This window comes from Pseudopodoces humilis, chromosome 4 (genome assembly GCF_049639895.1).
Source record: "Pseudopodoces humilis isolate 2021_Gansu_Grassland_sample_001 chromosome 4, ASM4963989v1, whole genome shotgun sequence".
Classification (NCBI taxonomy): Eukaryota; Metazoa; Chordata; class Aves; order Passeriformes; family Paridae; genus Pseudopodoces; species Pseudopodoces humilis.
The window spans coordinates 68,407,165-68,430,057 of record NC_142203.1 but is presented as its reverse complement, the minus strand read 5'-3'; the positions used below and the strand labels follow the sequence as shown (position 1 = coordinate 68,430,057).

Below are 22,893 nucleotides of genomic sequence, written 5' to 3'. Positions count from 1 at the left end.
GCCCTTCCGCAAGGGAAAGATCAAAATGAGAGGGTGTTCAGGGGGATGGAGGGTATGAATGACCACGAGGAACATCAGCCTTACAGAGGATCTGAAAAGTGGTTGGTGGCATGATTTCTGTGTCCGGCTGAAAGGGGCAGCTCCGTGGCTGCACATAGAAAGAACAGGGATACAGGGTCACCGGTGGTGCTGCTGAAATGAAGTATTATCACAGAGTACTGTCACAGAGAACTGTGACATTAGTCTATATGTGAAACTTGTTACTTAAAACAAACAAATGAACCAGGACAGTTACCAGCTGGCACTACAGCAAGGCACTGGGATGGAGCTGTGGGAGCAGAAGGTTAAAGGTGCCAGGAAAATATCCACTGTGGTGAGGACGGGGAGCACAATGATGCTTGTAGAAGCAGTGGTGAATCAAAGTTGACATTGGTGTAGGTAAGATATTGAAGGGGAAGTATCGTTCACAGCAAGGCTGGCTCACGAGGAGGTAGGAGGTATTTGAACAGATGGGAGGATAGTGGCATTTCCACAGCTATGTCATATAGGCCTCTTCAAAATCCCACCCTACACTGTGAAAAGACACTGTTTTGAAAGATGCAGTGAGTTGTTCTTGAGCAACACCAGCACTCACACAGTGCCTTTAATGCTAGAGGCAGAGAAACAGTATTTGGGAAGAAGGTGGGTGTTTGTGTTGGGTGCACGAAGAGCGGGGACAGGATAAAGGGAACATTTGTGGGAAGGAGAAGGTGAGCATGGATCAACTGGCCAGTGAGGTTTTCTTAGTGGCAGTTTGTTGGATGTCTCTGGAGCAGGTTGTGGGGCAGATAAATGGTGCCTTTAATTCAGGCACTTCTTACAGGATGAGTGCCTACTGCTGCTCATTCCCAGGAGAGAAGTGTCAGTACAACGTGAGTGGATCTGATTCTGTGCACAGCATTTCTGCAGTCATTCTTTTATGTAACAATGTGACTTTTATTTTTGGGAAATGAGAGATCAACGGGTGTTCAATCCCCCACACTTGTAGCAGAGCTGGTACTAGTCTTCCTTGGAAACTGGATTCATTTCAGCAAGGGCATAGCTGAATCTTGTGGGTTAGTTGGGGGGTGAACAGGAGAGATAAAAATAAACCTCCATCTCAGAGCCGGGCAAAAAATCTTCTTGGAGCTGGTTAATTATGTTGAGTCCTGGGCTTTTTCCCCAGCCCCCCTTCTCCACAGTCCCGCAGGATGCCAGAGCGCTTTTCCAGCAGAGATCCGCTCGCTGCGCTGCACTGCCTGCTCTCGTAATGCCAAAGGAGTGCGTTTTGTCTTTAGTCAGATTGGCTCCATCAGTTCGTATTTCCTTCTGAATGGATAATAAAGTGGAGAATCATTTTGAGGCGAGGAGTGAAGCGGGGAGGCTGCGTGTGTGAGGAGCTAGGCAGTAGGCAGCTGACGAGGAGGAGTAAAGTAGCTGCACAGCTTTCTCTCTGCCTCTGAAGTACAATATTTTCTGTTGAGTCACATCTGAAGAAAAGGATGAAGTTTTAACTGTACTTGGTACAGCCTGAGAAAGGGAAAAGATGCACTGTGGTGGGGAACTAAAGAATTTTTGTTGAGGGATGCTCCTGGAAACCAAAAGGATTTCTGCATTTTTAGCTTTTGCAATCATTAGCTTCTGCTGGTTTTTGCTTTTTGGATTTTTAGTAGCTGTTTGTATTTTTTATTCCCTTCAACATGCCTTCAACTTTACGTGATTTCTCATCCTAGTGCTGCTGTGGAACGGGAAACTCTCGGTGCCTTTAATGTTGCTTTCCCTAATACCTCAGATGGGACACCAAGAATATGTTGATAATCTCCATAGTGAAAGTTCATTATCCGGTGAACCTTTAACAACGTTAGGAATCCTTCAGGACTTGTATTTTCTATGAGAACGAGCTATTGTATTCTGTAGTTTTCTATTAATTCTATAGATTTCCTTTACATTTTAACCTTTTATTTTATTTTGAAGCAGCAAGGTAAGTGAATGATTGGAACAAATGAAGTGCCTGGGTATAAACTGCAAGTAGGCAGCAATCAAGGAGAATTGCTCTTTATTTTTAGAGTGGGCTCTCTGTGTGCGTGTGTGTGTGTTTACTTTAGCAATACAATAGCTCCATTGGAAGCTGACTGGATTTAAAAATGTCCTTTGTAAAAACAATTTACACTTAGCATGTTCATTTGTAGGCTCTAGTTTTTGTTTTCACCCATTAGACACTAATTGTAGATTTCTTATGACTGGTATAATTGAGGTTGTGTCTGTTTACTTTTCATACTTCTCTGTTAGGAGGGTTTGTATCTCAGCTGGAATTTGACATCAAAATCGCTAAGGGAAGAAGAGTTAAAGGGAAGGGAGCTTGGGGATAATTTAAATTTGATCGCTTGAGAAACAAATAAGTTGAAGTAATTAAATTACTAGTTTGATTCTTCCTTAAATGTCGTTTAAGAAAGGAGCTTCTTTCGAACACAGAGTATTTGTCATTGGCCTGATTTCTTGTGCTGAGAAGCTTGTGAGTTGATGAGATGAAATGACTGGCATGAAAGAGCGATGAGGATGCTGTACAAGCTCGTGAATCAGAGCAGATGGTGTGACTGTTTTCAGATATCTTTTCAGTTTTCACTCCATTTATATGGGCAGGTTTCTTTTGCTAATGGAGCAAGCCTTTCAGGGATAAACCTGAAGACTTAATACAGAATGCTAAGGTCCTCAGACCCAGAGATGAAAAGGAGAGAGCTTATAGAAGTAAAGCTGCAGTTTTAGCCCAGGAGGATTTTAGTTGCCACGTACTACATTTTAATATCATGAGCTGTAAAACCCTAATTATTCCATTTGCTGCATACAGTGCCTGGCTGATCATTGCCAAATGTCCGTCCTAAGGGAGTTCAGAACAGGTCAGAATCAGTGAGTAAGATTTTGTAGAACCAGTCTGTACCAGGGCTGTGCTCTCTCTGCCCTGACAACAGAAGTTTGGTTTCCTAATTTATCACCCTGTACTGGTGAGTGCTGCCTGTCCCTCCCCTGCCTGAATGTACCTGTGAGCTGAGGCACTGTCACCTGGAAGACCAGCTCCAAACATCCTCTCTGAGTCATCAGAGTTTAGAGAAAATCTTTACTGATGAGTGGTTCATGGTGGTTCTTGTCAGAAATGCAGGGCTTGGAGAGTTCACACTGTTGGTTCAGTACTGGGTCTTAAGTTGGATGGCAAGTAGAAGAGAAACACAGCATGTTGTTCCTGTTTCTATTAGTCTAGGCAGCACTCTTAGCATCATTTGGCATTTTTCATAACAGTGCATGGAAATGTTATTTAAGCCAGAGGTACTGTGTTTATACTGACAGTGTTGTCTGTTTTCTTTCTGGTTAGAGGTAGCTGAATAATTAGAAACCTTTCCCCAAAGTCTGGCAGACATTTCTAGAGTTTTCATCCCATGGCCAGCCAACTTGTCAGCATGCCCTGATAATTTTGTTTCAGTTCTTGGAGCTCTGTTTCCTTTAAACAAGAGGTTGCTCCTTGATCCTGGCCCATGTGTTCAATATAATGCTTTGTTCTTAGGATCCTGATTTGGGATAAATCTGTTTTAAGAAGCAATTAATGCTTTAGGTTGTCATGGGCAAGCCATCTACTGATTGATTCAGCTGTGTACAAAACCCCCATGCTTTGGAGATACTTGGTTCAGGGTACTGCTGGACTTAATTGTTTACCCATTGGCTCCCAAACTGCTGATGGCTGCTGCTCAGGCTTTGTATTTGCTGGAAAGGAGTGAAGTAACTTTTATATAAGATAGACAGAAGCAGCTGTGATGTCTATTTTCAGTAGTCAGTTTTCCCTTTTGCCTTTTCCTCAGCACAGGGTTGTCTCAGAACTAGGCAGGTGCTTCAGAGTTAGCTTGCTGCTCACCAGGCATGAGCCTTTGCACTGCCTTGGTCGGCAGCTTGCAGCCTGTGACTCCGTCTGTGCTTGGGGACAACCCCTATTTCTGTCTCTGGATGCCGTCTTTTCCTGGCTGCCAGGTGGTGACAGACCTCATTTGTTACTGCAGGCGATGCATCACTGTGCCAGGCACTGCTGCCTCCAGCCTGCAGGAAAAGCTGGGATTGAAGGATGCAGAGGGAATAAGCACGTTGAGGCACTGAAGAATGGAAGGGCTGCCCGGTGCTGAGGAGCCCTCCAGGGGTTTCCAAGGCAGCTGGACTTAAAGCCTGGACATCTCAGGTGCCTCTCTATCTGTGCTCAATGAAGGATGCTGTCTGTATGACAGACATTAGTCCCCATTTTACAGAAAGCTGAGACACGCTTAACTTCTGGGGTGTCCCCTAAGTTTGTAGAGGGTATTAAGGAGTTAAGGGAGGAGGTGCTGTCCTCATTCTACTGCACAGTGATACCCTTCCATTACATTAGTTTAATTTTATGCTGTTTTGCAACAGAAGTTTTTACATTGGTGAATGCCATGAACCCACAACACTTTAGTGGGTGTTTTACCCTCAGAGTTTTTGATTTTTACTGTTCCTGTACTTAGTAGCTACCCTGATAACTTGCTGATGTGGCAAAGTATTACTCAGATGTGTTTTTTTCCCCTCGGTCAGCTGGCCTTTTTGTAAAAGGTGACAAATAACTGTGATGTGGGAAGTGCAGAACTGTGTTATATGCACTTTTCCCTGGATCAGTTTTCTGCCCTGAGGATGACTGGTTGACCCCACCTGACCTTTTGTCACTTCTGTCAAACTACTCTGGAAAGGTTTTAAGTGTGGTTTTTTTTTCCTGAAATGTGTGAGGTGTGAAGGCTGACTGTCATTGATACTTGCATTGAAGTGTTTTGTCATGGTTTTTGCTTAGCTGTATGGAAACAAATAGATACAGATATAAACCGGAAAATGTATTTGAAAGTTTTTAAAAACTCAAGGAAGTTCTACAGATAGGGCTGGGATTTGGTTTTCTGAGTAGCGCAGTAATTCCTGAACAGGAAGCGTTGAAGCTTGGCAGCAGAGGGACTGTGAAAGGCTTAGCAAGGGACTGAGTAATAGTTCTTCTCCTCGCGTTGTTTTATGTAAAATTATTGCCATCCTTTTGTAACTACAGTCTTTTTAATGGCACGAGTGTATTTCTTCTTCAATCCACTGCGGAGTCCCATGTGTCTCCTCTGCACCTCACTTTCAACCTAAATGTCCTGAGGTGAAGGTGTTTCTCAGCAGTATGTTTTGTTCTCCAGCTATGCTGCTTTTTACCCAGGATTGCTCAGCTCAGTACCTTGTTGTTCTAATCATCCATGCTAGGACTCAAAAGTTAGAATTTTTGTTAATTATCAGAAGAAGGTTTGAAGAAAGACACATTCTCAGCAGCAAAGCAATAATGCCATGGTCAGGTATGATCCAACCCAAAGTTAAGTTAATTCTAATGATATTAATTAAAAAATTGCAGGCTCATCTCCAGAAGTCAAACAGCAAAACTGATGATAACCCTTCATATCTCTGTGAAGCCTTGTTAGGATTTTTCAGCAATTATTGTGTTTAAAAATGCTATAATATTCTCAGGAAGAGTCAATGTTTCAGCATGCTGAGTGCTGGGGCGATGTTGCTATGGCAGCCTTAGCCATGATTTCTTTCTCTTTTAAATGCCAAAATCTTTTTCCCCATAATGTCCTGCATTTTTGTTATTGGTATTCTTCATGCTTAAATGATACTTTATAAAGTAACAAGACCATTTATCAGGCATTTTATTTATTACTGCTTTTCCTAGTGTAATTGCTAGTACAGGTAATGCAATACCACTTTGTGTGGACGATACTCAAATATAATCTAATCAAAAAAATCAAAAAGATTTCACTCAGTAGAATGAGTCAGTAGCCAGAGAGGCTGCTGTGAAATGTTTTTCTGATCATAGTTAATTGTTTTTATATCTCTTTGCTGGGTTCCTTGAACATCACATCTACCCTGAGGTACCAGCACCTTCTAACATGAATGACATTGTGGGCTAAAGATGTCTCAGTATTAACCTTAGTGTGATGAAAACCAGATAGCCATTAATAAGGGGTGTCAGACATCAGGATGAGCTGCCCATGGGTGTGGTGGATTCACTATCCCTTGAGATATTTCAAAGACATATAGATGTGGCACTCAGGTATATGGTTTAGTGGTGGCCCTGACAATGCTGGGTAAATTGTTGGATTTGATGATCTTAAAGATCTTGCCCAACCTAAATAATTCTATGATTCTATAAGATAAATATACCTCATTTTAGCAGTATTTTTGTGCTCTCACCCCATTTTCTTCCACCAGACTTCAGCCAGCCCACTGCAGTGTGGGGTAGTGCTGAAGGCTCACAATGCTGCTTTTGTTTTGAACCATGCTGGTCCAGAGTCTCACAGAACTGAAGATGCTGCTCAGAGGGGGTTGCAGTCACCTCCCTTCTTCCTGATGAGACCCTGGCTCTTTGTTTTATGCTGTAAGCATAAAACATGGCTGATCCCCAGCTAATGAGCAGAGATAACATAATTGCATTTTATTCCTTCATGGGATTTCTCATGTTCTTTTTTTCTCATTCATGGATGCTGATTGATGATGACGTGCTTTTACTCCTGTTGTCATGGCAAATCTGTATGTCAGAAAGAAAAGTATCTGTTGTTCATGTATTACAAGGCTGTTTCAGAAGTGTGTCCAGTGACAAGGTAATGTGAGTGACAAGGAGATGTGCAGTGTTTGTGGGAGCTCACTTGTTTCCCCTCTCTAAAATCCTAATATGTCAGCTTTGCCTTCATGGGAATGCAAAAGAGTCCAAACAGCCCCAAGTAAAGCAGCAGTGTACTCCTCATGTTGAGCTTGAGCCTGGCTCTTTTTTTGGAAGTTGGGGAACATAGAAATGATGGTGACTGTGCATGCTGCTCTCCTGCACATCCACAGAAAACTGCACTGAACTGAGCATGGAGTTCTGGAAGGAAATGACTGCAGACAAGGCAGTCAGAACAAACCTTGTGTAGTCAGTGAAGGCTTGCAGCATCTGGCAGGACACCCGGATCCAAATATTATTTCCTTAAAGACTTGATTTCTTGTTATGTGTTAATGTGACTCCTGGAGTGATTCTGGAAGAGAAAAAGACTTTGTCAGGGGTTTGCATCTAGTTTAGGTTTTGTTCTTTTTCCTGGGTGAACATGCACTAACTTTTATTGTCACTTCACATGTCTGTGCTACAAAAAAGCACAGCTCTAACACAGACAACATGAGAGACATAAGGGACCTTTATAGGAGACATGCTGCAGAGCACCTAGTCTGCAGTGTGGAAGGGGACAGAAGCACACACACAGCCTTGGGTGGAGAGGAGGAGGAAAGGATGTGGCAGAAGGTACAGAGACACTTTGGGACCAGCCCACAGAATGAGTGAGTGCTCAGAGCTTCAGGTCTGAGCGTGGGCTTGGGGTGGGGAATAGAGGGAGGAAGCCTGTGGGAGAGGGACAAAGTGGGCAATTCTCTTACTTGATTCTTGGCATTCCACTCAGTGGGCAATGATTTGATCTCTGGTGGTAAACAGTGATTTCCATTAGTTTCCACCTACTGTAGAGAGAAGTAGAAAGGCATCCCCCTGAGCCAGAGCTGCTGTCCATGTGTTCTGCTCTGGCCTTGTTCCCAGCCTTGGGTGAAACAGTTTCTGTCCTCCTTGGGGAAAGATAGAAAGGTACTGTTGGTATTTGATGAAATCAAAGATGTGCTTTTGAAACTCTCCAATAAAGTAGATATTCTTGTGTGTGTTTTTATATATATATATACACATACATGTATACTCACACCTATCTATATACATATACATGTGCTACAAATACTATATATAAACAAAAATGACAGCACTGTACTGTTTGCACTGAGCTTCCAGCTTTAGAACCACTGCAATCTTGCAAGTAAGGATTCAGCAGGAAAAAGTGATTTCTGTAAAAAATTGCTGCTTTTGAGTGTTGTAGCAGACAGGGGAAGTGAGAGTGAGCTCTGTCTTGAATTGTAGGTTTTTTTGTTTTGTTTTCTTAACTAAAGTGATCATTATGCCCCCCTGCTGCCTTGAGAGCTGCATTCAGAAGGAAACACGATGAGCTTTCTAAGGGAAACCTTGAACAAGTGTATGTCGGCTTTTCTTCTAGCACTTGGAGTTCAATATGCTGGATAATATTTGACATGAGCATTTCTGTGTGCTACCCTCAAGCAACGTGTGTAGGCAGCCACAACTGTGGAGCTCTTTTTGTTGGCTGCCATTGAATCCAACTGCTTACTCTCCAAGGGTTCACTTCTTGCAGCTGATAAAGAGGTGATTTTTTTGATGTTAAACATCAGTTACCCACTCAAGTGAAAGAGGCTAAACTGTGTAAGTGGTAGAAGAAGAGAGTCTGAGAAAATATTCCCTATGTCAGCCCTGCTTTATGAGGAAATAGTTAGATTTAAAAAAAAAAAAACCAAAAAATCCCAACTGATTTTTCTGGACCAATGGCATGAAAATTCTAGAAAATTAAAACCTACTTTCTTTAAATAAGCTGACAATCAATCTCACAGAGAATTTGTTCAGCCTACAAAAGGGCAGGTATTGCCTTTGGTATGGAAGTTCAGCTGAGATGCTTGATGATGGGACTTAAGCCTTAAACTTAAACACAGATGCAACCTCTTTTATAGTATATTAATTAAGCTCTTATTATAGAGATTGGTACTTGCAATGCTGCTTCCTCCAGATCAAAAAATACTCTCTCTCTTCTTGCCCACAAAGTGAAACAATAGAAATGAAAGACAGTTATCATAGGTCTTAAATAAAACAAGAATATGAGAAAGATTATATGCTTCAGGCAGCAAGACCAAACTGAATCATAAAATACACTTGTGTTCTCCAGTCACCTTGCCTTCAGGAGGATCCTGTGTAGGTCTCTTGTGTGCCCTTCTCTCTGGAGGAAAAAAATGATTGTATGTTTATTAGTAAGTATGGCAGTAAAAGCACATGGAAGTTTAAAGTAGTTAACATGGTGGGGGTCTTTAGTTTTTATTTTGCTCATTATAGAAGGGATTTAAATCAGCTGCAAAATCTCCAGAGCTGGAGTAGAAGTGACATGCAGAAGTTCCATGCTGTCAGCTCAGCTTGTTTGTGCATATGCTGAGTGTGGCATATTTAAATGCAGGTTAGCTTGGGAGCTTGCAAGCTTTCAGATTTCTTTTTGGTTTGGTTAATATTTTGGATTTTTTTTCTTTCTTTACTGCTTTGCAGCAAAATATTAAGATGAAAATGCTAAACTAGCAGAAGGGTTTTACTCCTAAAATCTGTCATCCAGTCTTCTTGCCACTTTACATCGCTTGGTGAAGTTCCTGTGGGCTAGCTGGTACTGCACCAAGTTAAATTTGATTTCTGCTTTGGTTTAAAGAAAGAAAGGATGAAGATTGTGAATTTGAAAGGAGAGGAAATGTGCAAGGATAGAATTTCTAATGTCAGAATTTTTTATTTGGGGGCTAATTAAATCGCACAGTGTACAATTACCAGGAGCTCAAACTTGAGAGTAATTTGCAAACCTGGTAGAAAAACTGCCACAGAACTGCTTTTTGAATTTGACCCTTTTGGTTTGTTTTTTTTCACTCTCTTGAATAGAAGAGGGAGAGAGGAACACTTATTCCAGCAAGAACCTGATCTGGGGAGGTGGCCAAAACCAAGACAATGTCTGTACACTTTAAATAACACATCCTCTTTCTGTCTGATTTTATGTGTATGCTGGTTTTAGGTTTTTGGGTATTTTTAATTCTTCTGCTTAAGTTACCTCAGATTTTTCTATCTGAACCAAACTGTAATTTTTTTTCCCCTCTTTCGGTAGCTGCTTCATGACAGAATAAAAACTGGATGCAAGTTGTGCATTGGGAAGTGATTGATGTATGCTTGTGCAGCTTGTAGCACTATGAGAAACACAGGTGCAGCTGATGATGTTTGCTAGAAGTAGATTGAAAAAGCAAGAAAATGAAATTTCACTTCTGCACAGAAAACCTGTTGTAAAACTGCAGGGCAGGAAGCAATTCCGGAAGCAGAAGCTCCATTTGTTTCTGCGGGACAAAATGAAGAGGCTTCTTCAAGGCCAGGTAGATGATAATTCAAACCACGCACATCGCTGCCAGCTCTCCCCGGTGGAGATTGAATCAGACATGTTTGTTTGTGGAATCAAGAGGAGCTCTCCAAGCACTGAATTTTCCACGGCTGGAGGGGACTTTCATCAGGATGGAGGACATGATTCCAAGGGAGTCAGTGAAGTGTGTGTTGGTGAGGTGGAACTGAACTGGGGTGGCTATGTAAAAATACCATGTTCAGTTCAGCAGAAAAAGAAGGACTTGCAGGGGAGTTCTTCTGATGGTATCACACAAACCTCTTCTGAAATAAAGGGCAGAGTGTCTGAGGGGCAGGACCTTTCTTCCCTGAGCATTACCATGAGCTGGAGAGATGCAGCTGAAAGGCAAGGGTGCTTTCCCCAGGAAAAGACCATTGCATACAGGAGTCAAAGAAGGCAATCAAAAGACCGCTCAGCTGACGTGGTAGATTACATTGTTAAAGAGCTACAGGGAATAAGTCGAATCCAGACAGAGATTGCAGAGCTCCGTCAGCACCTCACCTTGATAAAAGGCTCTGTGGATGAGGTCTCCAGCTGTGTAGACACGGTCCTGAGCGAGATAGAAGGCCTGCAAGGTGGTTCCAGTGGCAAAACCCAGGGTACACATGCTCGAGAGCCAAGAAGGGAGGTACAGAAGGAAGAACCAGTGTTATATTTTTATGGCATCCCAGAGAAAGATGGTGAGAACACAGTGGAGCTTATCTGCAGCTTTTTGTCTGAATATCACTGTTTCAATGGTATTCAGTGCAGTAAGTATATAAAAGATGCATATAGGTCAGATATTGGTACAGGCAAGCCATTAATGCCAAGACCAGCGGTTGTAAAACTTGTGAGTTGTGAACAGAGAGACTATATTTTACAGAAATCTGTCCTTCTGCAGAGCTCAGGGGTCCGAGTTGCTACCAGTGAGGAGCAAAAGTGGCAGAAGGGCCAGAAAACAGATTCAGTCTCTTCTCAGTCTGGCTTCAAGAAAAATAATCAGAACTCAGTGAATCCTGATGGAGTTCAGAGAACTGATGTAATTGGGCACCTTCAGATGGACTCGTGCCAGGTTAAATATAAAAGCACAAGTAGGAAAGCACAGTGTGAAGGGGAGAGACTTGATTCTGTGCAGAAGTCAGCCTTGACCAAGAAAGACACCTTGACACCTGAAACTGGAAAGGAAGCACAAATAAGCTGCAGTGAGCAGCCTTCAGATGACGGAGACATTTGCCAGGCCCTTGCTGAATCTCCACAGATGGCCAACTCACCTAAATCAGGTGATGGAAATCACTGCTGCTCATCTGACTCTTCAGGCCATGCAAGCCAAATGTGTGCTTCAAGTAATGGTAGTGAGCAGAGGCTTGACACTAAAAGCATCACTGAGAATTCTTCTTCTCTTCTAGAAAAAGATGAGGGCATAACCACAGAAGAAATTGAAACAGACTATGATAACTCTTGCAAATTTACCAGTGCAGAGAAAGGTGATGTTCAAAGAGAAGATGTTTCTAGTGGGGTGACAACCATTAGCTATGATCATACAACAGATGAAATGGCTGACAGTAGTGACAGCTTGAAAGATATGATCCAAATGGACCTCAATGATCAAGATCCAACCGATCAGGTCTTTAGGGATGTCCTGGAAAATTCCCAGTATTTCCTTGACCACTCCCGGGACAGCATTGATCTTGTAGACATGAAGTTTTACACTAATAAGCTTGGGAAAGCTATTCACCACTTCAGGTCTGCTCTGCAAGTGGTGTTCCATAAACTGGAAACCAGTGATTCTGAAATCCTTTTGGAAAATGATAGTGGCTTACAGATGGATGATGACAACACGCTTATGCTGACCAGTTCAGTTATGGGTGGCAGCTCTGACTACTTTGCAGAAACCCCTCCTAGTCAGTCCTCTGAGGGCCAGGCAAATGCAAATGTCAACAGTGAAGCATCTGCTCAGATGCAATTTGTTCCTTCCGGTCTTTCACATGAGCCTCCCGTTTCTGGTGTGCTGCCATCATCTGACTGTGAAATCCTTAGTGGGCAGCAGTTACCTCCTGATGAGCATGGAGATGGGAACCATCCACCTGACGCAGCAAAGGAGTGCAGGCCCATGAGCCTTGACAAGGTGTGCGCAGAGACCATCTACCTGAACAAATGCATCAACAATTTCAAAAATGTGCTGAGGGAAAAGAGACAAATGCGTAGGAGACTCTTAAAAGAATTAGCACAGGAGGGAAACTGGATTTCTGCTGAGGAGACAAATTCAGGTAAAATGAAAAAAAAATGTTTTTAAGGAGATGTCAAAATCTAGTATTTGTGCAGCCAGTGGCCAACACTTCATTCTCTGGGTGAACTGTGAACATTCTGTGAGTTTATTAAAAGTTGTGAGCAAATAGCTTACAATTTTGTAACAATGTACAAAGACTAGTACATGCACTGTACAACAGTACAGACAAAACCCCCTAAAATTTACTGTGTAATACACTGAAATGCCAGTTAGCAAGCTTCACCTTTTTTTTTTCTTTGAGAGAAGGAGATTTGCAGTGCTTCTTCAAAATAGCAGGTGTTAAAGGTTTTTCGTCATAATTCGTGACTTGGTTTCTTGTTAAATATAATAGCTAAGACATGTGATAACAAAGTGTGCATTTGAGCTATAAGTAGCCAGATTTGCAGTTTTATGAGTTGAGTGCATCTAGACTTTAAGTGACTCTGTCACAAAGTGGGAGTTCTCAGTGTTTAATCACTGCTAAATGTTATCCTAGTAGAGACCTTTAAAAATAATTAGAAATAATAATAATTATAATAATAATAATAGTTTAAAAATTGGAAGGTTGAGACTTGTATTTTGATATTATTTCCATATCTTGTCCATGAGATGGAATTTTTTTTGTTTCTGGGGAGCTACATCCCTTATTTCCAGCACAGATTTTGAAATGTGTGACCACAGCAGATGTGAGTTGATACAGTGGTGGAGCAGTGTTGCTAAACCATTTCCTGAGGCTGTGGGAGATAGAGCTGACTGGCATCTTTTGATGGGACATGTTTTGACAGCCTCTGTTTGGTAAAATAGAACCTGAAGTTGAAGTGTAGGTCCATCTTCCCCCTTCCTCTCCAGGCAGTGAGAAGGCTTTCTCAGTGTCATCTCCACGAGTCACTACAGTTAAGGAAAGAGGCTTTGTTCCAAGAGTGGAAGTTATTTTAACTACAGCTTGCAATCTTCACATACTTGTGAACTTCCTCGTATCATACACTGTGTTCACTGTTCTTGCAATCGTGAAAGTTGGTCAGAATGATCAGTGGGCTCCTCTCCACACTGAAGGAGTCATCTAGTGCCAAGTGCTTTTCCAGTGACTCTGCTTTCACTGTGAAGAAGCAATCTGTCAACCCATATTTGATTTCTGTACCAGTCATCTCTCAGTTATGCAGATCATAAAGCTGGTAATCAGCTCTCTGCTTTGTTATTTTATACAAGGTCTTTAGTACAGAGTTGGCTCAAACAGTAAGTTTTTAATGAGGGAAACACTGGGATTAGTTAGCAGGCTTGGCAGAGATACCTTCTTTTCTTTTTCTCTCTCTCTCTCTCTCTCTTTTTTTTTTTTTTTTTTTTTTTTTTTGGATAGTGTTTGTGTGGTGTTTAAGTCCTGGACATATGTCCTAATTTTAGAACCTGAGGGAACAGACAGTGGTTTGGATTAGCATGTGCCACAGTACAGCAGAAGTACTGAAATAGACTGTTTCTGAATGTGAGAGGAGGCTGCTCATCTCAGCAGAGTTTGAGCAGCGCAGGCATGTTCACAAGGCAAGAAGTAGACAAAACAAGTGAGGAAGAGGAACAGAGCTGTGCTTTGTACCTTAAATCTGCCTCCAGGGTGAATTGGGATTTCTCGTCCTCCCTGGTTTAATTCTCTTGAATTGATGTGGCAAAAAGTTGGTGGCACTTGTGTGCCACTCCCATGAAAGTTGATCTATAAGGTAGATTTGGCAGTTGAAACTATAAAAATAAGTGTGTGATGAAGTCACAATGTAGGAAATGTGCTTTGAAAGACAGAAGAAGTCAAAGGTAGTAGAAGGAAGTGGATGAAGGATAAGAAAAGTGAGACCTTGGGGAAAATACACTAAGGATGCTAGGATGCAAAACAGCCCAGACCCTAACAGCTAGACAGGGAAAGAGTTGAAATTAGATGATCCTTAAGGTCTCTTCCAACACAAAACATTCTATGATTCTGTGACTTTCTGAAATAGTGTTGTTTTGGCATGCATTTTTCAAAAAAGAGAAGCTGCAGTTTTATGTCCTGTTTCAATGTACTCAAGTTTGAACCAAACTTTTATTTCTTTCATTTGGAAAAAGCATCATACCTGGAAAGCAATGGAATATTGTTGGTTTGCTTTTTTGCCCAGCTGTAGATGAGTGTTTGTGTCTTACTTTAAAAACGTGATTTGTTGTTAATAGCCTTTTCAGTTCCCGGATAAGGTCCACTGAAAACCCAGTTCTGCAGCTTTTTTTTGTTTCTGAACCTGAACCTCACATTTGTTCAAAAGTTCCATTCAAGGTATTTTCTTAAATGTGTTTGGCAGCAACCTCCAGCAAAGGAATGGAAGATAAGTTTGAAGGTGTTGGTAAATATGCATGTTTTGGTGAATCAGAGATGATGCACTGGCATAAAGGTTTAAATTATTTATAGTTGAACACAGATGCAAATTACCGGAAGAACTTGGAACTTGGCAGATGCATATAAATAATTGTTGTGCTTAATTGAAAGTCAAAAGAAAAAAAATAAAATATCCCCTGAAAATCTGAAGAAGCTTTTAAAGTTTGAATCTGAGAAAAAGAAAAAAAAAATGTGTAAGTGAAGATGACGATAGTTTGAATTTGTTTGAAGTAAAGCCCTGAAATGCTAGAGATTTTAAGAGATTTAAGGTTACTGCTCAAAAGTGAAATGGTGAAAGAATTCAGTGATCGGGGTTTAGCCAAATTAGTCACCATTGATGAAGGTGTGAATGCACATGCTGCAGTGAGACGCAGGATTTTAAGTCTGTGTCTGCAGTTACTCAGAGCTTTGCCAAATTTTACATTTGGCCTGAAACTGTCCCTAACAGCCTTAAACTGATGGGGCACAGAAATCAAAGATGAATACGGATTTTAAGCCAAAATGGCTTTTTATGTTTTGGTTTTTTGTTAAATTACCCAAAAATTAGTCTAATGCAAGAGTTATTGCTTTGTGTTTGTATAAAAATAAGTTTGACCTATATTTGAGAAGCTCTAGTGCCTTGAGGTCTTAAAATTTGGCAGTGCTAGCCTGTGTCAAGGAATTCTCTGTGGAAAATCAACCCCAAATGAGCGGAGAAAATACGCTTTTGAAAAATGTTTAGTTTGCATATGCTTACTGGTAGCTTGCTACTGTTGAGCTGTTGCATTGCCAGAGACTCCATCTGTCCTCAGTGTTTTCCAGCTGGGGGCTAAAAGCAGGGTTTCCCTGCTCGACGTGACTGAGAGCTGCAGCAGACCTGAGAGGGGACATGAATCCAGGTCTCCCGCATCTTCTGTACTTCAAGACTCCACAGGAGAGGCCAGGAAGGAATAGCGTTCAAATACAAAGGAATAAAAAACTCAGGAATGAGGTGCACCTGGATATGCCTGAGACACACTTGAAACCACACCAGGGACCAAGTCAGGAGAGATTTGGCTTGGGTTGGAAGGGCTTGGAGTGCCTGTTGAAAAGAAGAACAAAACCAAAGGACTTGGTGTGGAATTGTATCTGTCTAGGTGAGATTTTGCTTAATTGAACAGAACAGACAGGAAGAAGGTATAGAAGACTACTTCAGAGGAGAACAGTCAGAAGAGTCCAAACACGTCCAGACATGTTCCCATATGAGTCTGGAAGGGACCCTAAGTTTCCTCAGTTTCTCCAGGTCAGCTGGTCTGTGCAGAGTGCCAAAGCGCAGCCCTTGTGCCACACTGTGGTTGTACACTGCTTGTGATTTCTCCTCCATTAGCTCCAAAGGAGAAGCCTGCAGGGTAGTCCAGAGGCTTTCTTCCCTAATGAGCATCCATGCAGGAACGTCTTAAGGTGGAAAATAGGATTTTTATTTTAGCTGCAATCCAGCACTTCGTTTGCTAAAGTAATTTGACTTCTCCTTAGCGATTAAGTTAAAATAGCTTCTCTATTTTCCTGTCTTGGTGATTGCATGTCTGTAATTACACCCATATAGACAGTAACTTCAAAAACTATTTTTGCTTTTAAACCAATTTGAGTGTCTCCTGTTGCCATGAAGATATTCCTTCCCCTCCATCTTTCATACACAAATGAGTAATATGATTCTTCTTTGCAGATAGAGAATTATCTGATTGGAAGACTTAAAAAATATCATGTCTGTACCGGAAGTTTTGAGTATGACTCTCATATAACTTTACTAGCCTTGAAATTGCCTATCCATAAACATGAGATTTAGTGTAGGAGGCTTCTGGATTTTTTTAATTTTTTTTTTTCCTCAGAAGAAAATTGCCTAAATGTATAAACCCAGAAAATATCTCTCTGCATTATGATATTTGCAAAGGCAAAATGTGTTCCGTGGGAGCTGCCAGTTTCCTCGTACCGGGCAAAATGTACAGGGAGTGAGGAAGGGAGCAGGGGCGATGTTTCAGATGCTGGGATGCAGGCAGTGGATGCAGTCTGGGGGCGAGGGAACAACTTCGTTCCTCCTTATAACAAGTACAGGGTTTTTTCCCCTGTATGATAAATGGCAGCTCCAATTCTGTGTTAAGATTACTTAAAATTCTTCAGTTAATGAAGCAGGAATAGTAATTCTAAAAAGAGTTCTCAAAAGTGTATGTTTTAAATGCGTGGAGTTATGGGTGAAATTTTATGAGTTTAACTTGAGGTTGTCTGTTAGAGATGAATTGTCTGATGCATGTCCCAGGAGGCACACAGGAAAATTCTCTGCTGCACAAACGTGTTATCAATTTGTGGCAAACCTTTACCCCAGTTTCTGTAAAAATCTTTTTACAGAACTCATGGCAGAAATCTGGTCTACTAACTTTTGTTCCTCTCTGTCTTCTCTCTTTTTTTTTTTCTCCTTTTTCTTTCTTTGCAGAAGGAGGTAGAGGAGAGCTCCAGGTTGTACATGTTGTCCCTTGTAACCAGCATCTGTTTCTGAAACCCCTCTGTGTGCATGACTCGTCTTCCTGTAGCCAGTTGCTCCTGCTGAGGCACTGAGATTCAGTTTAGCATGTCATGCTTGTGTGAGGCATTGTTAACACTGTGTATGAGTTAAGAGTCTGTTCAGTGCCTATGACCTTGTACAAAGAGGAAAACATGAATGCTTGGAGTGATCTCCTCCCTTTAGTGCTCCGTGGGGTGTGTGTGTGATGCGCACAGGCACCACGTTAGCAGAGGACAAGTTGTTCATCCTGTCTTTTCCAGTCTTCCTCTTTGTGGATCTTGTTTAAACCAAGTATGTCCTTATTTTTCTTCAGTGATTTTATTTCATTTCATTTCATCTCATTTCATCTCTGTCTGGCTCACCCACTTTCATCAATTAAAGTCACAAGTACACCTCTGGGCTGCAGTGGTGAATTTAATCAAACCTGGATGCTGAAAGATGTCTGCTGCAGGTCCCATGCCTTTTTAGGTAGTCACTTCGCTTTGAGCAGGGCCCTATGCCCCATGGGAAGGGCAGAACTTTCTCCTTAATACGTACAGTTATTGTCTTCCTAGTCATGAACTGGCTACCTCTCTGCCCATTATCCTGTAGGCAACAGGTAACTTTCCTCCTAGGAGGATCTGCAGAATTGTTTTGTTGACTGCTGTGTGCTTTGTCAACAATTGTGTTATCAACTGGATCTCACATAGAGAAATTACTGGCTTTTGAATTCTCAGCTGTTTTATTTTCATGACTCTGTGCTATGTGCATGCAGTGCCTGCTGTGTTTCCCCCTCTCCTGTAGTTGTATAAATGAGGCAAAACTGGCTTGCAGGAGAAGCTGAATCTTGCATGGGTTTTGGGCCTTCATGCAGATGTCATCCCTTGAGTCTGATGAATTTGGGTTTCTGAGCTTTGTTGGCTCTTATATCAGCAGTTGTGTTTCCTTCTTACTGGTAAATATTTGTCAATTAATGGTTTTTCAGGAATGCAGAGATACCTGGTGTCAAATATCAGTGTTAAATTCAGTCCCCTTTTGGGTTCAGTGCAAAACCACTGTAACCTCCTTCAAACTGTTCATCTTGGCAGCTGGAAAAGTGGTACTGGATAATACATCAGTTGGAAGGAGCTTCCTTTGGGGCTCTTCAGCCTTTTATTAAATAGATGCTGTTGCAGAATACAGAATGAATTTAAAATAATCCATAGACTTGTAGAAGCTTGTGATTCCATGTAAAATGTAGGATACTTGAGTGAAGATGTTGAACCACAAGAATGACTGGTTTAATTGGGAAGATTTAGTTCAGTCTGACTCTGTTAATGCCACTGAAGAAATGCTCTAATTAGGCATGACCAGAAGTTAAATTTAGTCAGTGAAACAGTTGCTCCTTGTTTTAGCCTGATTCAGATTAAACTATATCTAGCTGAGGGTTTTGAGGTTTGATAATAAAACATGGTATTTGAAAACAAGTTAGGACGATTTTCAAAACAAATAAGAAGTCATTATTGATTTTTTTTATCTGTTTAAATAAAGCAGCATAAAGCAGCTTTACATGTTTTACATCTGTTTTATATTTTAAGAGGATAATGTGCTAGACACAGTACTTAAATGTGATGGAAAATTACATTGTTTGGAAGCCTTTTATGTGGAGAGCTAGATTTATATGGAGGGCTAACAGATCTGTGGATGTTCTTCCTTTCCATTCTTCCTTTCTTCCTTTCCCTGCTGCTCTGACTTTGTGATTCCTTATTTTATTTCTTTTTTTGCCCCACTGTCCATTTTATGGACTTGCACTCCTACAGAAGTGCATAATTGTTTGTTCTGTCCATTGAAGTATCTTCTTGTGTATGAGAGAATTTGCAATATTTTGAAACTGTAGCTTTGTTAAACAACTTCTCAAGGTACTTGTAAGTCCAGCTGCTGCTTTTCCTGGGTAAGCAAAACTCCTGTTGTTTCCTTTTCAGGAAGAAAAAAAGCTTCACCAAACATTGCCTTCCCTATGACTGAATACTTTGCCTTAAGTGACCATGTCTGTTGCCTGGTTTAATCTGGGACCTTAAATTTGTGCTGCTTTGTCACTTACATTGTTTTTCTGACTGGTTCTTGGTTGATAAGCAATTTTAATTACTTGGAGAAGACCATTCAGCAGCTGGTTATGGTATGCTTTAATGTGAGTGAATATAGTACAGTAAAGTGCAGTACTAGGGGTGACAAGCACTTCCCCATTGGAAAGGATTTGTAGGACAGTAGGTATAAAAATGTCATCCAGAGGCATTAGAAATTTTTTTAAAAATCAAATAAGGACGTGATGATCTGTTTTATTTACATGTTTGTTTCAACGTGGTTTCAGTGCTCCCATATGTGCTTGCTGGAGATTAAAAGAAAATTAAATTTCAGATTCAGTCTGGTGTGACTGCTTTCAAGGGAAGATCAAGTGACAGAGCTGTGCAGAGAGGGCCATAAGCCAGCAAAACACTTTGACATGCAGCATCTGGATGACAGGGTGTTAAATGTATCTGCCTTCCCTTAGCCTTCCCATTTGTCCTTGGAAAGGACAGTGCTAAAAACTCCCACAGTTCTTGCAGCGCTCTTCTTACCTGCCTGTTGTTTCTGCTGCCTGCCTAGGCTCTGACTAGCTCAGGCTGCTGCCATGGGCTGAACTTGAGGAGACCCATGGCTGGTGACAAGTTCCAGGGCAGCTGCTGGAGCCCTGCTGTGTACTGGAAGGAGTGCGGCCTTTGAGGACTTGAAAACTCACCAGCTGCAACAAATCCATCTGATTGGACAATATTGGTGTTTGCTTTCTTTAAATGAGAAGGGATACGTGAAGAGGCCCTAGCCCCAAGAGGGGTGTAAATTTTGGATTACTTTGTTTAGCTGGTATTTGCTGGGGATGTCTTAAACCCTCATGCCAGCACATGTAGCTAGTACAGGTAGCTAGTACATGTAGCACATGTAGCTAGTTCTTTGGCCACATGTGTCAGTGCAAGAAGGGACTGCAGAGGACTTCGTGGTGATTGCCACTGTGTGATGCCATTTCCTTTTATACAAACCTCCCAACTTAGTTCTCTAGAACTGTTATTGTTTGGTGTCTGCTTCTCCTTTTGAAAGGCTTCAACAGAGCTGTTGTGAGACACCTTTGGATTTTCATCTTCTGTTTAGCTGCCGTTCTTCTCATTCAACTGCCCGTTGAACAAACATAGGAAAAGGTTCTTTTTGCTAGAATAAGCAAGATGCTTTGTTCTTCTCCTTCTAGGATTGTGTACACATCCTCCAGCTGCATTTGCCATTTTCCTTTGTGATTTTTTTTAAAAATTTGATACAGAATAAAAAGACTCTATATGCTTTTCTGAAGTAATCTTGACAACATAGTACTAAGGTACTCTTACTTCTGTGCAGACACTTCATTGAACATACTCTATGGATTATGTTCTCCTCCTAACTGGCTATATCATGGAGGCTTATGGTCAGTCTGATGACTAGAACTCAAATCCATTGTTTCATGCTTTTCTCCACTGAGGAGAAAAGCACCACCTTGTATGCAGTCAAATGTATTGCAGCCTTTGAGGCTTTGACCTTGCCATTTTTAGCATGATTAATCCTCCATTGTTGCAGTATTTACTGCTGTCACTTCTTTCTGCTGTACCTATGGGTTCAGTGTCAATAATTCGCCTGGGTTTGTCATTTCCGGATTTTATCAGCAGATCCTACTTACTCCCACTAGCTTCCTTATTGCGTTGTCCATGGCTGGCTCAGTTACAGTCACTTGTTTATCCACCTGAACGCTCCTTTCTCCTCCTCAGCTTATCCGGTCTTTATTAATGTCACATGGCACTGCATCAGAATGTTTTTTTTTAAATGAAAATTCAGTTCATAATTAATTTTATGGTTAGAGAAAAATAGTTGCTTTGTAAAACAAGGCAGAATGTTTGCAAAATTGGCTGTGCCTCTGTTGTATTTTTTCCTGTTTTTCAGTAGCCTCCATCTTAATTCTTTTCTTCAGGTTTGCTCAGAACTATTTCAAGCTTTTGAAGCCAGTAATGGTCCTACACTAGTCTGGATCACATTTCTGTCCTCCACACATACACATGGATACTACACTGGCTCTTCTACAGTCTCAAGGCATCAGCCGTCGTTTGATGGATGTTAGGTTCTGGTTGTCTTGGCATTTTCTTAGGGAGAAGGCTGCCTGGGGCACATTAGCTCTTTACTTTGCTTTCAGCAGGTGATGACTCCTGCTTTCACACAGTCATCACCTGCTTTGGCCTTTCATCAATATTGCCACTTACTGAAAGCTCTTTCTTTTGTTTTGTGCTTTTATGCCCAGGTGATTTTCAATCTTGACCCTAGAGAAGCTCTGCTTTTTAATTTATTTTTTTTATTTGCATGTCTGAAAGGCTTGGTAAAAATAAATTATATTTTTCCTCGTTTATTTGAATTATTTGGAACTCCTGGCAAATTTTGCTTTGCACATCATGAATCTGGGACATGATGTAGATTTGTTTCCTGCCCTCCCCATGTCCACATTCCTGGTTGTTCTCGGTTGACTCATGGTTTCCTGTAGGAAATTGCTTAACTGTAGGTAACAGCTTTCCCTATATCTTTCCTTCCCCATTTTTCCCAGATTCTTGATGCTCTTGTGGTCCCCGGTCTGCAATGAATACACTGTTTTGTGGTCTGTTGATGTCTCAAGTATCAGTCACTTCTATTTCTTTCTCACATAAAATGATTGAGAACTTTGTTACTGGCTCCTGCCAGTCAATGTTGCCATGTTTGTGTTTGTCATTCTCTGTCATTCAGCACAGCTGAGCCATTGCCGTCAAGCTCAGTCCAGTAAGAAACCTTTGTCCATTTTAGTGTTGCTTTCTAACCACAGCTCTTCCAAGTGTTCAGATGCAATGACAGAGATGTCCTCCCCTGTGTGCTCAGAAGGATCTGGTTGCATTTACTTTATAATATCTTTCTTGACCAGCAGTTGGTTCGGATCCCTCTGGAGAAAATGCAAATTTCAGGCTGAGGGGTTTTTGAAAACAAAGGTTGATGGATCCTGGTGTGCTGCTGCAGCTGTGGGGAAACATGGTGGTACTGGACTGTGGGTCTGGACCCCTCCCTGCTCTGCAGGCCTGTCTGATCAGGTCCATTCCATTGTGGATAACATCATACTGTTCAATCTGTTTAAATATAAAATAATAAACATTACTAATATGTAGTTCTTAAATCTGCCAATTCCCTAATTTGTAGGACTCAAAAATACAAAGTTTGGACATATGCTTCTGAGCAAGTTGATATCTCTAAGAGAACTCCTTTTCCTTGGTTATTTCTGCTCTTCTTGGGAGTCTTTGTCTGTCACCTGTGAATAGTGTGGGGTTGCACAGCTCACACAGAGCACAGGTTGGAAAAAAAAAATAAAAAGAACTTTCTTTTGGGGCTATGTTCTTTTATTTTGTATAAAGTTGGATGTTATTTCCTGACTCAAGCTCCTTTACTTTTTTGACTCTCACCTTGTGAGTTCCATGGCTGGAAATACTTTCTTTTTCACTGTGTGTGACTTGCAACCTCCTTTTTCTCTTGGCAGATGTGATTATCTGAGGTTGGAGTTTTAGCTATTAGCATTGTGACCTGCTTAGTCCTGTGTGAAAGCCACATTTCCTTCAGGGGGTGC

At 41.4% G+C, this 22,893-nt stretch overlaps 1 protein-coding gene across 8 annotated transcripts in view; it reads left to right on the top strand.

Annotated features, from left to right (window-relative positions):
* UNC13B (unc-13 homolog B) overlaps positions 1 to 22,893 on the top strand; it is a 208,741-nt gene that overhangs the window by 98,980 nt on the left and 86,868 nt on the right. Inside the window, exons 1-2 of one of the 8 annotated variants that reach the window (XM_088054005.1) lie at positions 9,937 to 12,361; positions 17,187 to 17,209. The exons of the other annotated variants lie outside the window; for them this stretch is intronic. Coding sequence (XP_087910131.1) covers positions 9,937 to 12,361; positions 17,187 to 17,209 — 2,448 coding nt within the window. Of the gene's footprint in view, positions 1 to 9,936; positions 12,362 to 17,186; positions 17,210 to 22,893 lie in introns of those variants that run through there. 8 annotated transcript variants of the gene reach the window in all.